At 37.9% G+C, this 14,592-nt stretch overlaps 2 protein-coding genes across 2 annotated transcripts; one reads left to right on the forward strand and one right to left on the reverse strand.

Moving 5' to 3' along the window:
• Positions 1–991: 991 nt before the first annotated feature.
• On the forward strand, positions 992–3,537 carry LOC118816931 (C-type lectin domain family 4 member E-like). Its single transcript, XM_036583529.1, has 4 exons — positions 992–1,186; positions 2,139–2,281; positions 2,367–2,473; positions 2,699–3,537. The coding sequence occupies exons 2-4, from the start codon at positions 2,147–2,149 to the stop codon at positions 2,838–2,840; spliced, it is 384 nt and encodes a 127-aa protein (XP_036439422.1). The 5' UTR covers positions 992–1,186; positions 2,139–2,146; the 3' UTR covers positions 2,841–3,537.
• Positions 3,538–8,366: 4,829 nt separating this feature from the next.
• LOC118816888 (C-type lectin domain family 4 member C-like) lies at positions 8,367–11,921 on the reverse strand. The gene is made up of 6 exons (XM_036583495.1): positions 11,716–11,921; positions 11,555–11,632; positions 10,623–10,883; positions 9,757–9,902; positions 8,908–9,014; positions 8,367–8,800 (listed from the first exon to the last, which is right to left on the reverse strand). Exons 1-6 carry the CDS (start codon positions 11,807–11,809, stop codon positions 8,632–8,634), a joined length of 855 nt encoding a protein of 284 aa, XP_036439388.1. The 5' UTR covers positions 11,810–11,921; the 3' UTR covers positions 8,367–8,631.
• Between the last annotated feature and the right edge of the window lie 2,671 nt (positions 11,922–14,592).

Genomic DNA, 14,592 nt, shown 5'->3' on the forward strand with positions numbered 1-14,592 from the left:
TCAGTTTCGTCTTTTGGCCACAATTTCCTGTAGACTGGGACTTTTGCCACTGCTGGTAGACCCGTATGACAGTTTGATACACCTGCAAATTCAGCTGTTTCCTTCACACTATGGACTTGGGCACAGCCAATTTTTCACACATCGAACAAGTACTGTACTGTACCACCTATTCTCAATCTATGAATCCCGTCACACACATCGCAGGTTATAGCCCTATCATCTTTGAGTAACGCCATCTGCAGAATGCTGCAAGTTGCTGCCACCTTTGACATGCAAGATGACAAAATTTTTGTCTGAGGAGCTTATTATACATACTGTGATTAAAAAATACTTTTTACAATTAAATGGCCAACTAAATGGCAACCTAGGCCAGCCTTCACAAAAATTGCAGAGAAGGCAGTAAACAGTGGAATGCTAACTGAAAAATAAAATTATTAGAATCAAAAATACTGGGAAGCTTCACCCCCAGCAACTGCCATAAACGATGAGCAGAGCATTCAGTATTTACACACCCTGACAACACCAGGCTGTGAGTTTTACTGTGGTGTAAAAACAGTTCCAAAGTCAGCACTACTCAACACAGAAAATTTAAGTATAAATCAAGTCACATTGGGGCATCAGTTGAAAATTTGTTTAATAAAGGGTTTCACATCTTAACATCTTAGCTCAACATCAGAACAACAGCATAAAGCCTTTCACTCTATCACACAAGGACAAACTCTATTTTACTAGTTGCATGCTTTATCACATGCTTTATCATTTTAATTTTACATCTGAACAGTTCATTCATTCACTGAAATATGTACGTATCCATTTTCAGAAATGAGCACTGCAGGCAGAAGATGCTCCAGACTGACTGCAGTGTGTCTGGGGCTGCTGTGTGTTCTCCTGCTGACTGCCATCACAGTGCTGTGGGTCAAGTTCACTGCAGAGAGAGACAAGTTACAGACCAGTTACACCAGCCTGACTATAGAGAGAGACCGGTTACAGACCAGTTACACCAACCTGACTGCAGAGAGAGACCTGTTACAGACCAGTTACACCAACCTGACTGCAGAGAGAGACCAGCTACAGACCAGATTTGTGGAAGTGACAAATGAAAGAGATCAATTTAAGAACAGTTACACCACTGTGATTCATGAGCTTCAGAATCAGAGAGTGCATCATCAGAATTTCTCTAATTTGGGTGAGCAGATCATTTAATTATTTTAGAAACTCAATCCAGTTAAACTTTAAATCATTCAATGCATATTATTACAACAGACATGTATTATTTCATATATGAGTATATACAGAAGTGTGCAGAAGTCTTAATTTTCAGTAGAACAGCCTTTAAGTACAAGTTATTCATATTTTTTTATCCATTTTTCAGGATCAGGAAAAGAGGAGGAAACATCCTCCTGGGTTGCAGTTTTTCAAAGAAATGTTTCTGTTTCTCACGCTGCACATAAACACAATTGCAAATTTAGACTTTACACCACATCTCAGTGTCCAGTTTCAGTGTTCTAGTGTACATTTTCGTCTTTCTTTCTTCGTCTATTTTCTTTTCTCAATAAGGGCTTCTCAGCAGCTACACATCTAATCAGACCCATAGCGCTGAGTTGTCTTCTCACAGTGGAAGGATGGACAAAAACACCTGTGGTATTTTTTCAGATCTGTAGTAAGAGTGGAGCTTGATTTTCTCCTCTCGTTCAAAGATGAAAGCTTTAAGTGATGTTTATCTGGTGACAGTTTTGGTGGTTTACTAGGTCTTGTACATTTGTGAGGAGTCCCATTTTCTCAGTATTGTTGTTTGAAAACTCCTGTTTTCTCACTTATTTTCCTTTGACTTTCCCAACTGGATTGTCTTATGCTTTTGCGAAAGCAAGTGTATTTTTGAAGGGGAAAATAATGGCAGTGAGATCTTTGGGAGCAGCTTTTGCTGGGAATGAGTAAAGAAATAAATATTTCTAATTTGATATTATTCTTAGTGTTGGAGGCTTTTGTGTAATTTTCCATTAAATATATGGTTCCTGCTTTTTTCTGTCACTGAAAATGAATAACTTGAACTTAATGGCTGTTTTGATTGGAAATTAAATAGACAACGTCTTTGACTTTTGCACAGTACTGCATGTGTGTGTTCTGTGTTCACTGCACAGAGAAGGTAATGCAACAGGGTTGGAAGGTTTTCAAAACCAGTGTGTACTACATCTCTACTGGAGAGAAGAGCTGGAGTGAGAGCAGACAGGACTGCAGAGAGAGAGGAGCAGACCTGGTGATCATAAACAGCAGAGAAAAACAGGTCAGAAAGACAGAAAGAGAGAAAGAATGAGTAGAAAAGGGAACGCAACCCACTGATCTTCAGCTCATTCTTATCTCAATGGCAGGAGTTCATCCTTAAAAATCTGGGCCGCAGTCGAGCTTGGATTGGTCTGACTGACAGTGACACGGAGGGAGTCTGGAAATGGGTGGACGGGTCACCACTGACCACTGGGTAAGAAACAGATTAAATGGGTGTTTTTCATCCATCTCAAGTACCAAATGCACCTTTCAGCAGATGGATAAAGCCAGGCTAACAGTACTGTTTTCTGTTGGTAACTGATTATGTAGTAAAGTGTATATATTCATGAACACAGGCTGGGAGATTTGAGCTGAAGGTCTGGAACTGAACATTAAATGAACACTGATCAGAGACTGATTCTGATTCTCTGGCTTTCAGGTTCTGGGATCAAGGAGAACCAAATGATGATCAGAATAATGAGGACTGTGCTGAGATTTGGGATTTGCCAAATAAGAACGGCTGGAATGACAGACCATGCTTTTACAAAGAAGGGTGGATCTGTGAGATAGGAATTTTCTGATACTTACTTATGAAATGATACCAACCCTGATCCTGGAGATCAGCCTTCTTGTGGACCGTAGTTTAATCACAGTCTGTCACACCTGCTCCCACTAATGAACTTCTTCAGAAGGCCTTGATTGGCTGGATCAGATGCATTAGTGTTGGGTAATGGGTGCAGCATCAGATGTAGGTTAGAACTAAACTCTGCAGGAAAGTAGATCTTGAGGAGGAGAGCTGTGGTCACTGATTTACATTTACAGTATTTAGCAGATCCAGAATGACTCAAAAAGTGCTTCACTGTCCACTCAGATAATGTATCTTAGCTTTACTATGTTAAGAGTCTAAACACACATTCACTGTTTATTAGTGTCTATATAATTATTAGTGTTTATTAGTGTCTGTATAATTATTAGTGTTTATTAGTGTCTGTATAATTGTATGAACTCAGTTAAGTGTCCCTTGAGCACTCATGTCCAGACACTTCTGTGCTAAAGAGGAGGGTCACATGACTGTATTAATTGTATTATTTTGGGAAGTCTGAGAACCATCAGGGGGCAGTAGGTGAGTTATGATCATGTGATCCTCTATTACAGTTAAACCTACCGAATTTAAGATCCAGCATATCTGTATCTTTATCATATATTTGTATCTCCATTTTTGTCATTTTTGACATTTTGCATAATTTGAAACTTCTAGTAATCTTTTGCATGGTTTTAAATTTTATAATGAGCAGACCAAAATAAATAGTTTAAAATGACTTGGAAAAAAATCTAGTTACTTTAACAGCTTAATAGGGTTTTTTCCTTCTCCTGTCAAGTTACCATGCTGGAGATACAAGGTGATCCAACAACAGTGATATTCTCTTACACACAACCCCTTTTTAGTACATAGATCTCTAAGAATAATGTGTGTTTTAGTGTTTCTTGGTTAAACAATGTGACCATGTAAATATGTTTGGGATATTATTACAGATACCATTACAGAAAACCATGAAATTTCAGATGACTGAGAGGCACATGGAGTTAGTCTGCCCCCTGGTGGTGATGTTCAATCTTTGCAGTCCTCCTCTAGGGTCTATAGTTCAGTGTCACTATTTTATCTTTCATAGAAATCAGATCATTTTGTGCAGTTTTGCTGCTTCTTAAAGGGTTCTGTATTTTTATTATAAACCAAAAAGTTATTTTTTTATCATGTTTTTGTTTCTTTCACATTTACTCTATTGGCATAAATTTCCTCCAGAAAGTTTCTGTAAATTTCATTTCAGATATAATAATCATCTAACAGAATTAGCTATGAATAATGTATCTGTGTTGGTGGAGACATTTTTACTATAAAAATGTATTCAGTTTATCTGTTGATGCTAATAATTGGATTTCTGTTGCAATCAGCACCTGTGCAGGTCTGCATGATCACAGAATGTAGCTTATTAATAATTGTATTAATAATTCCTAATAATAAAACTACACTTCATATTAGTGTGAGTATGTATATTTATTGAAACTGTGCCCCTTAATTTTACACCTAAAAGTGTCCTAAAGCATTTTTATGGAAAAGTAAATTTTCCATATTTCCTTTAACTTCATAAACTTCAAGACTTGTATTACATTCTAAGGATTACTACTCAGTTAGTGCTACAATAGTGAGGAATTTCATTTCAAGTTCAATTTTATTAAGCATATTAAGCACACAAATCCATGTTAACGTTAACTAGAATTCATGTGGAAAAACTATACTACAAGAGAAGTGCCTTCCTTACTCTCTTTATTTTTACTAAATTTAAACAGGAAATATAAAACATGTGGTATCATCTACTACATTCAACCTTGTATTTCCTACGAACTGTAAAAACAAGGTAAGCATATGACAACCAAAAAAAAAAACACACAAAACAGATAAATAATAATATAAAAACACTACAGCGGTCATCAAAAAGGCTAAAGTCATAAAACAAGGATGTCTTAAGTGATTTAAAGTCCTTAGAAAAAAGACTTAACCTGAATATAATAAACTTAAACTGGGATTTCATATATATAGACTGTATTGTGTATAAAAAAAATCATTAATATACCAAATATAATGTGATTCCTGTTGAACTGAGTTACTTGAGTGATTTTTGTGTCTATCCAAGCACACCTCTTCCCAAAATGTTTTATCAAAATTGCCATTATAGAGTAGATGATCAGATGTTTTTGTCGTTTTTTTTTTTCCTTCACACAGTATACAGCTGTTAATCTCAAAATTACACCTCTTTCTTAAAAATTCACTTGAAGGGTAAACACTGTTTAAAACTTTGACATGAATTTGTTCGACTTGTGGGGGAATTGTACACTAATGTAGTCTGTCCACCACTTTCTAATTTGAACTGAATAATCGTAACAGAATTTCTGTTACATGGTACAGGATATAAGACACCATTAAACATTAATATAAATAAAACATTTGAAATATCACCTTTCAGTATTTCATTTCTATCTACTAGATGGGATGGTGAGTGTAAAGATGAGCACAGCTAAATTTATCATATAGTTTGTAAGATTATTAAACTGATTTCAGAGCTTTTCTTACACAATTAAACTGCTTATGTGCTCAATAAAGCTTATATCTGGAGTAAAACACTTCAGTTTCCAATATAATAACACCTGCTGATGAAAGGAAGACAGTTTATAAGCAATTTGGGGAACAGAGTCATCACAACGCAAAATCACATCAACACCCCCAATTTTTTAATGTTCCTTGTCACAGAACTAAATGCTTTGATATCATTAATTGTAAGCGTTTCATTTTAAGTGTGTGTCCACACTTTGAAAATCAATGGCTCACAAACCCCATATTTGTAATCGTTTTGAGTTCAGCTTTTCTGATATAATGAACTTTCCAAATAAATGTAAAAATTTAACTTTTATTTCCATCCTGAGGAATTGAGGGATATAAAACTGCATTATGTGACATTTTCACTGACTTTAACATATTGTAAACAACAATATAAGGCAAATACTGGTGTTACTGTTACCAAATACTTTAAAGAAATATATAAAATAAAGAATATAAAGAGCTGTCAGTAACGTTATCTCTGTCACTCGTGCACACTCTCACAGCCTCACACTCTCACTATGAAATGAAGTTTCTTCAAATTCTTAAACTACCTGGCATGTCAGGTAGTTTGCTAATGTTAGTGTCAGTAAATGGACAGACTAAAGAAAGCAGCACTTACTGCGCTTCTTTCTGAAGAGAAACAGAGGGAGAAAAGTCCAGTAGTTGTCTTTTCTTCCTAATCAGCCCGTGAGATCGTCAGCAAGTGCCTCGAACAGCAGAGCCAAGCGACAACCCCGTCTGTCTACATTACTGAGAGCTGCTCGCCCAGCCGCAGCGCTGAGGGGGACTCGGCACTCATTTTGGGAGGTTTTAGCAAACCTGACAGCAGGGTAGAGGACGGTACACACGCAGGAGAATCAGCCAATCAACATTTATCTTCGAGAAGATTCATTTTTCTTCGCAAATCCGAGTAAAAGTGTCCTCCTGAACAGCTCCGCATTCGCTCTGGTACTCTTACAATTCGTCGAGCGGTCCTACTGAGCATGCGCTAATCATTACTGTAGCGAGTTTTTCATGTTAATTCAGAGCAGACTCAGCTTAATATTACTACTTACCCCCTGATAAGGGGACTTAGGCAACCAACATCCTAATTATTTTTCTAATGTTGGTAACATTTTCTGATAAAAAGATTTAGGCTATCAGATTGTTCTTTGTTTGGGTTGCCAGGTCCAGCATAACTCCCCAGCCCGAAATGTGCCTAAAACCCTCCCACCCTGAGCTGCAACTAGCCCAGAATTTCAGTATTCATCTGAAAAAAAACACACTGTGAATTGCGTATGTACAGTACTGTGCAAAATGATTAGGTGATCTGTGAAAATTATACCTAAATCTATTTATCTGGTCAGTGAGTGTTTTTAACATTTTAGAATGTGTACAAATACACAAATAAATAATGTTATGATTTTATGTGTCAGCGTGTGAACCATTTCCAAGCCTCTCCTCAAGGAGGTGCAGTATTTACAGTTAAAATCCAATACTTAGTCTGAATCCCATATGGCTCCCTACTCTCTACATAATGCACAATGTAGGTCTTACAGTAATGGCTCCTGAACCCAAGCACTGCATAATATGTCCAACAAAGAGATATTAGAGATTCAACCTCATGCACACAATACCTGGACACATACTGCACTATTTGTGTGAAGAAGCCAAAATTTCATAATTCACATTGCACAGTGTAGGGAGCAGGGAGCCATTTGAGATTCAGCCTTAGATTATCCAATCAATCCTTCATTAAATTAAATCAGGTGTGCTGATGATGGAATTGAACAAATCCATACAGTGACAGTGCAGTGAGATGTCAGGAACCAAAACTGTGCTTCTAGCTTTATTCTTCTAACCAGCATATTAATAACAGGCAAAAAACACTCTTACTGCCGAGATATAGTTTTAAACTATTTTCTTGGCGGCCTAAGACTTTCCCTCAGTGCTGTTATTTTGCTATTAAAGTAATCCTGTGAGAATGGGGATCTACTTAAATGATGCTCAAATGATTTTCTTTGGGTATTTTTACTTTCTAAGTTTTAAAGCGGTTTTAATTAATGATTTGCTGAGATCTCTTTCTCTTGACATTACATGCACATCCACCCGACCACATCATCAGAATGTGAATCAATGATGTGCCATTAAAAGCCCCACTCGCTCTCTCTCTCTCTCTCTTAACTGTACTCTGCACTGTACCTGCTTGTCTGTCCTCAGGTTTCCAGCTATTCAAAGCCTCATATGATGATTCCTTTATACACTTATATAGCAATTCATTCTAATTTTCTACTGCCTATAATCAATCTTTTTCCTGTCCAAGGCACTTGTGAACGTTGCTAATGTTTACATAGACTGATGAGGAAGAATTAAACCTGGTGGAAGCACAATAAGTGCTAGTTTCTCTAGGCTGTCTATTTAGTGTAGTGTGTGATCACAGACTGTATATAAGATCACTGACTGTTTCTGTTGTTATTGCAGGCATTGTGGCAGCACCGCCAGATATGTGACGTTTATTTAAACCAAACTTTTCCATATGACTCTACATTTACCTTTTCAGCGGCAATTTAGCTGCACCTATTTACACTGAAGTTATAAGAAGTGTTTCTTCTGGCTGGCTTCTTACCCTGGGGGGCTTCTTCCTCTATTAACCCTACATTCGACTGATCTGGTGATCCACAGTGTTCGAAAGAAATTCCAAGTGCATTGTTGGAATTTGTAACGACCTCAACATCAACCTACAATTGGCTTTTTACAGTTCGGACACTAGTCAACACACACAGCAGTGCCTTAAAATACAGATAGGGATCTGTTCCTGAACAGGTGTGGTTTACCTGATGTTTGTTTAATAATTACATACCCACAGCCTATTAAATGAAGTAAGCTGTCTCAACAGATTACTTTAGACCTTCCTACAGGAGTTACCTACTAATGCTGATTTTCCCTCATTACATTCACCACTTGCAGCCAGAAATAAAACATAAAACAAATTTATTTTGAACCAAAAATTAAAATACATATACACCACCACCATGTAGCATACAGTTACAGAATATGTTAGTTAGATCACTATTTGAGATTCATTCGCAGAATCTGAGAATAATTCATCACAATGCTCACCAGGCATCATCAGCACTTTAGTGGACACACGTGATTAAAAACATGTCATATTTTGAAAGAAGTCCAGCGAAAACATTGTATGTTTGATTGATACAGTAAGTTAAGTAATGCTGCTCCCTCTATATGGAAACTTTCTTCTCACATATCCAACTGAATTGGACAGAGCATGTAAAATCATTCCATGTATTTAATATATCTGTTATGGGTCGTCCATCTTGTGGAGCATAGCCGGTTATAACACAGTCCTCGTTCCCTTCATAATTATTGGGTTCCCTGCTACACCAGAATCTGAAACCAAAGAAAAGATTGTCTTATCCTTTTATCATGCACTGCAGCTGACTGAGAGCAAGAGTTGATAACTGCATGACCAACATATTAGTTCAGGACTCTTTTACCTGGTGGTCAGTGTCGAGCCGTCCACCCACTTCCAGCCGTTTTCTTTGCTAATGTCACTCAGGCCAATCCAAGCTTCCTGACCTCTCCTGATCATTTCAACAAACTCCTGTTGAGGTATAATAGTGGATAATACACAAATTGGTAAAGCTTTACCTGAATCCTGCTGCGTAACATTAACATAACTAAGACAGAAACATGTCATGGCGGTGTCACGACAGGCATTATTATGTTTGTTTTTTTCTCTGCCGAGGCCCTCAGGCCTCAGCCCTTAAGAGAAGGCCTAAAGATGTCTAGTTTCTTGGTAGATAAAGCTAAGCAAGCTCTCATCAGCATTCTTACAAAGTGACAGAAAAATCAACCAATCACATTTAGATTTCCAGTGGATGGGACCAATTTTGAGAGAACAAACATCACTCTAGGTCTTTTGGAAGTCCTAGTTATGTCACTGACTGAGAATACAAGCAGCCTAATCAATGGGTTGTAAGAAATGGAAAACAGTGGCAGCAGCTCTGTACCAGCCTCTGAACTGAGTCACTATGAAACTGCTACAAGGTAAAAGCTACAAGTTTCAAGTAAAACCTGGAATGTCTTTCAGATGCTTCAAATGATTGTGTTTAATCTAGAATGGCCAAAACATGTTAATGCGAACTGCCGCCAGCTTAGTGCTATCAAACTACTAAAATCCCATAGAGATGCTAGCAGAAATCAGCATCTCTATAGCATTTTTTTTTCCTAATGTTTTGACCAAATCATGGCAACTCATAGCAGCTTATGACATGACATGTTTATAGCAGGGAACATGTGAAGTGTTACCTACATCATTTCTTTTCTCTCTCTCTCTTTCTCACCTGTTCCTTTCTGCTGTTTATGATCACCAGGTCTGCTCCTTTACTATTGCAGTCCTGTCTGCTCTCAGTCCAGCTCCTCTTCTCAGTAGACATGTAGTAAATACTGGAGCTGAAGTAGATCCATCCCACCTTGTTAATGTTTTCATCTGTTCATGGAATAGATTAAGATACAATTTTACAATTTGTTCTCCAAAGTAAAATTTTGAACATGCAGACAGGTGACAGTGAAAAAAAAGTTTCTCCAATAGATATTCCCTCAGTTGGTGTTTGGTGATGGAGGTGGAGAGCGCTGTCTCAGTTCAACTAATATTATAGATGGGTTAAGATCTATCTATCTATATAATCTATTATTAACTCGGGTGTGATTTGGTGACTGTGAAGGCCATCGCATGTGATTTACATAATTTTCACACTCATCAAACCACTCGGTGACTTGTAGTGGCCCTTCTCTTTAAGGGGACAAGTGGACCATGTCCATGTCTAAACCATGCCCCCTACATTCTTACAAAAGATTCTTCAGGGGTTCTTTAGTAAACAACATAGTTCTATATAGAACTATGAACACTCAATGAACTCAAATGAAGGGCTCTTTGCATCGTTACAGGGTTCTTCCGATGTAAAATGTGCTGAAGTTGGTTCTATTACAGAACCATTTGAAAAAGGTTTTATATGGCACCTAAAGGGCTCTATTGTTATGATATTGTTATATTGTTTTCTGTTCTGTTTTCTAATTTTAGTGTCCAAATCATCATCCATAATAGTGAGTCAAAATACAGATGCGTCAGATAGAATTTGGGTTGAAAAACACTGGAACGTTCCTTTAAGAATATTAGTTTTAAAGTCTGTAAGTACTACAAATCACTAACCCAGGTCAGAAAGTTTCCTCTGGAGTGCATCTCTCCCTTTAGCCAGGTTGGTGTTACTGGTCTGTAATTGGTCTCTCTCTTTAGCCAGGTGGGTATTACTGGTCTGTAATTGGTCTCTCTCTTTAGCCAGGTGGGTATTACTGGTCTGTAATTGGTCTCTCTCTTTAGCCAGGTTGTTGTAACAGGTCTGTAACTGGTCTCTCTCTACAGACTGATTGTTGCAGCCAGTATATAACAGGCTTGTGTCCACCTGAAAGGTAACTGAAAATCCAAGAACATTATCATAAATGTAAATAATTAGAAACACAAATAAAAGCACTTTATTCTTAGTCTAAAACAGTAGTGGATAAAGTACACAACTCTTATACTTGAGTAAAAGTAAAAATACTGTTGGCAAATTATTACTTGAGCACAAGTAGAAGCTCTATTCTTTATTTGAATTAAAGTACAAAAGTACTTGCTTTTAACTATATTAAGAATCAAAGGTAAAAGTATTGTAAAACAGTTGGGCATCAGATCTACAAAATACCCCAAAGACAACTTTTAAGCATTTCCTTTTATTTTGAAGGCTTGTCAGATGTGCCAGAGCACAAGTCATGCTATGACTGACTACTGGAATTTAAGGGAGATGTTTAGTGAAATGTGTGCTATGATAAGTTTGATTCATTTTGAAAGTGCATGATATTCTTTCAGATATTATGGAAACTCCAATTTCTTCTACGTTCAAGTAACATCACATGCTGCTCACCGCAGTGTAATCGGTAGGATATATTTTACTTTGAAACGTAGTGGCATGAAAGTAAAAGTGTTCTTGAAAAAATGAAAATGCTTGAGCCTAGAAAAAGTATTTAAGGACAGTAATGAAGTACTTTGTTACTGTCCACCACTGGTCTAAACACATTAATGACCCCCAAAAACTGAAGGTAACTTACAGTATAGTCTCAGGACAATATTGAGCGTCGCCTGAAGAATACACATCACACCAATGCACAGGGCAGCCAGCCTGAGCGCTGAACACACAAACACAACCAATATAGCATACATTTTGTGGTCCTGCAGGTAAACATGACTTAGAATTTGGTTGTACTCTTACCTCTGTGTTGACCATGTCTTGCGTTTGAGCGAGAGCTTTTGTGTAATGCCTCTACATTTTGGTAAGCATGAACGGGTTCATTTTGAATGTCCATGTCTAAATTCACTGACTTGAAGTGCTCCAACACCCAGAGGAACTTTGCTTTTGAACTCACAGCCTGGATGTGATTAGCACGCTTAGCCTCTGCCCTGAATGTGGTTGCGTGGTTAATGGTGTAGCACTAGTTGAAATGAATAGAAAATCAGGAACTGAAAGCAATGAGGCAACTCAGAAGGGGGAAACCAGACGTTTATCAGCAATTACCTCTGTGATGATGACCATGAACCAATCTGTCATAGGTTTTAGAAACAGGGCACACAGTTAAAACACCACTGCTGATTTTGGATTAATTGACCAACTGATTGATTTAGGTAGCTAATTAAATCTAGGAACACCATTAAAACACCACTGCTCATTTTAGACTGATTGAATTAGCTAGTTAGCTTAGTCTAGGTACACAGTCGAAACACCCCAAAAAAGCCTCATTTCAGACCAGGTCATTAATTTAGCTAGCTAGTTAAATCCAGGTAAACTGTTGAAACACCAATGGTACACCATCAAAACACAGTTATAACACCTCAAAACCCCTGATTTTAGACTGACTGATATGGCCAGCTAATTGATTTAGTTAGCTAAATCTAGATAAACAGTTAAAGCACCTTATTTTAGAGCAGCTAATTAAATCTAGGAACACAGTCAAAACAGCACTGCTCATTTTCACACAGTTCACTTAGGGAGCTTTCTAAAACCTATTATGCATAACTGCCCATGGTACTGCAGTGGACTGGCGACCTGTCCAGGGTGTATCCTGCCTTTCGTCCCAATGACAGCTGGGATAGGCTCCAGCACCCCACCATGACCCAGAAGGATAAGCGGTTTAGATTATGTGTGTGTGTGTGTGCCCATGGTAGCTAGCTAGCATGGTGCAAAAAGAACCTGTTGCAATTTCTTGCCCAATATTTAGCCCATGGCCTTTTCTAGTAAAAGCATATGTATCAGCGTTAAGAAACTATGCACTGCTAAGATGGAGTCCCAGCCATGTCCTGTACAGTCTGTAGGCCTGGGCTTCTGCAGACACAAATACTGCTGTTGTTGTTGAGAGAGAAAGCAGAACTTCTTTTCTGAAGATTACGCAACTTAGCACTCGTGGCTAGTGAAAAAAGGGAAACCACTACTTTCACTGGAAATATGAGGGATATGACTACAAAAATTAAAGCAGCTTGTCTGATTAATACATAAATCCATACTGTCTATATCATATATTCTTCCGTCTGATTGTCAAAATGAAACTGCTGCCCACTGATTTAAGGCCAAGTTCCTTTTTCATTACATACGCAGAAGATTTTGAAACAGTTGACATGCTCACCCTCAATCTGTCATCACATCCATCAACCAGTTGTTGTGACACATGTCCAGTACTTGATCTGAGTCAGATTCATGTCCATTTAAAGTGTAAAATTCGGTCAACATTGCATGATATGGCTGAAAATAGAGCCTCCTGAGTCAGTCATGTTAAACTCAACCCTCCTATGGTGTTCTGGGTCAAAACTGACCTTTCGCAGGTTTCAATGTCACACACTTCTCATGTCTGCCTTACATATAAGTAGTGTTGTAGTACTCGGAAACTGTTGTCGAGACCAGCAGAGCATGACGCCTCCATCTGAGGTAACTGAAAACTGAATCATTACTGAATAGAATCCTAATAAACCGGTCCTTTCTCTGCATCGAACTTTTGAAACTCATCATGTAAGCTACTTATCCTCCTGGGCCGCTAGTCCATCACAGGGCAGACACACAGATATACACAGTCAGTTAGCCTGTCTGCATGTCTTTGGACTGTGGGAGGAAACCGCAGCACACAGACATGGGGGGAGAACATGCAGGGCGCTGCTCACCCGGCCGGGGAATAGAAGCCAGAGTCATGTAACAAGAAGACTGTGTGGCAGCTACTGGGTGCTTAATGTCAGACTGGAAAGAGGAAACCTAAGGAGTTCTGATTAGATACATATTCACTGTTGATATTTAGGAACATAGTCACTGTGAATGACAGTGTAAGTTGTTGGTTTTCAAAGCTTCATTTGAAAAGACCCCTGAGCAAACAACACAGAGCACTAGTTACTTGTTTTTAGTTTCTAGATTATAAATATATTGTTTTATTTTTTGTAAATAATAATAAATCAACAATATTTATCATATTGAACATTTGCTTAAGCGTATAGAGCAACAAATTTTTGCATTCTGCAGTACCACCACGGCCCGCTGGGGGGTCGCAGCCCACAGGTTGAAACCACTGTTTCATATGTTTAAATAAAATCTGTTGGTTTAGGATTGAATCAATCTTTCTGAATTGATGATGGCTTAACTGAGTATTACTTGTTTGTTGATGTTCACTGGTTCCAAAATGTAAACAACCCCTGGGACATCCCCAGATCAGAATGTTTTTGTTACTATGTTTTCATTTAATAGTAAAAATGTACATTGATGTAGTTTAGACTTTAAGTGGTGATTCTGAATAAGTTTATCAGAAGAAAAGAACAGAGAATAACCTCATCATTGCTTTCAGTTATAATGCAAAGTTTCACTAAGACTAATATTGTAGTGTCCTGCTATCATCTGGCTCACTCGCTGCTCCGCATGGCCACGCCTCCTGTGCGAAAAATTAATGTTTTAAGAAGTATATATTAAAAGTTATTTTTTACAAAATATATTCTAAAATACATAGCAGCTAAAAGGAGGTTCACTGTCTATAAAATCCATGAAATCATTGATCAGGAAGAGGCCATGATTTACAAGATGCTGGTAGAGAAATAGAAGAAGTAGCATCTGAAACTGAGAACT

This window comes from Colossoma macropomum, unplaced genomic scaffold (genome assembly GCF_904425465.1).
Source record: "Colossoma macropomum unplaced genomic scaffold, Colossoma_macropomum, whole genome shotgun sequence".
In the NCBI taxonomy this organism is placed as follows: Eukaryota; Metazoa; Chordata; class Actinopteri; order Characiformes; family Serrasalmidae; genus Colossoma; species Colossoma macropomum.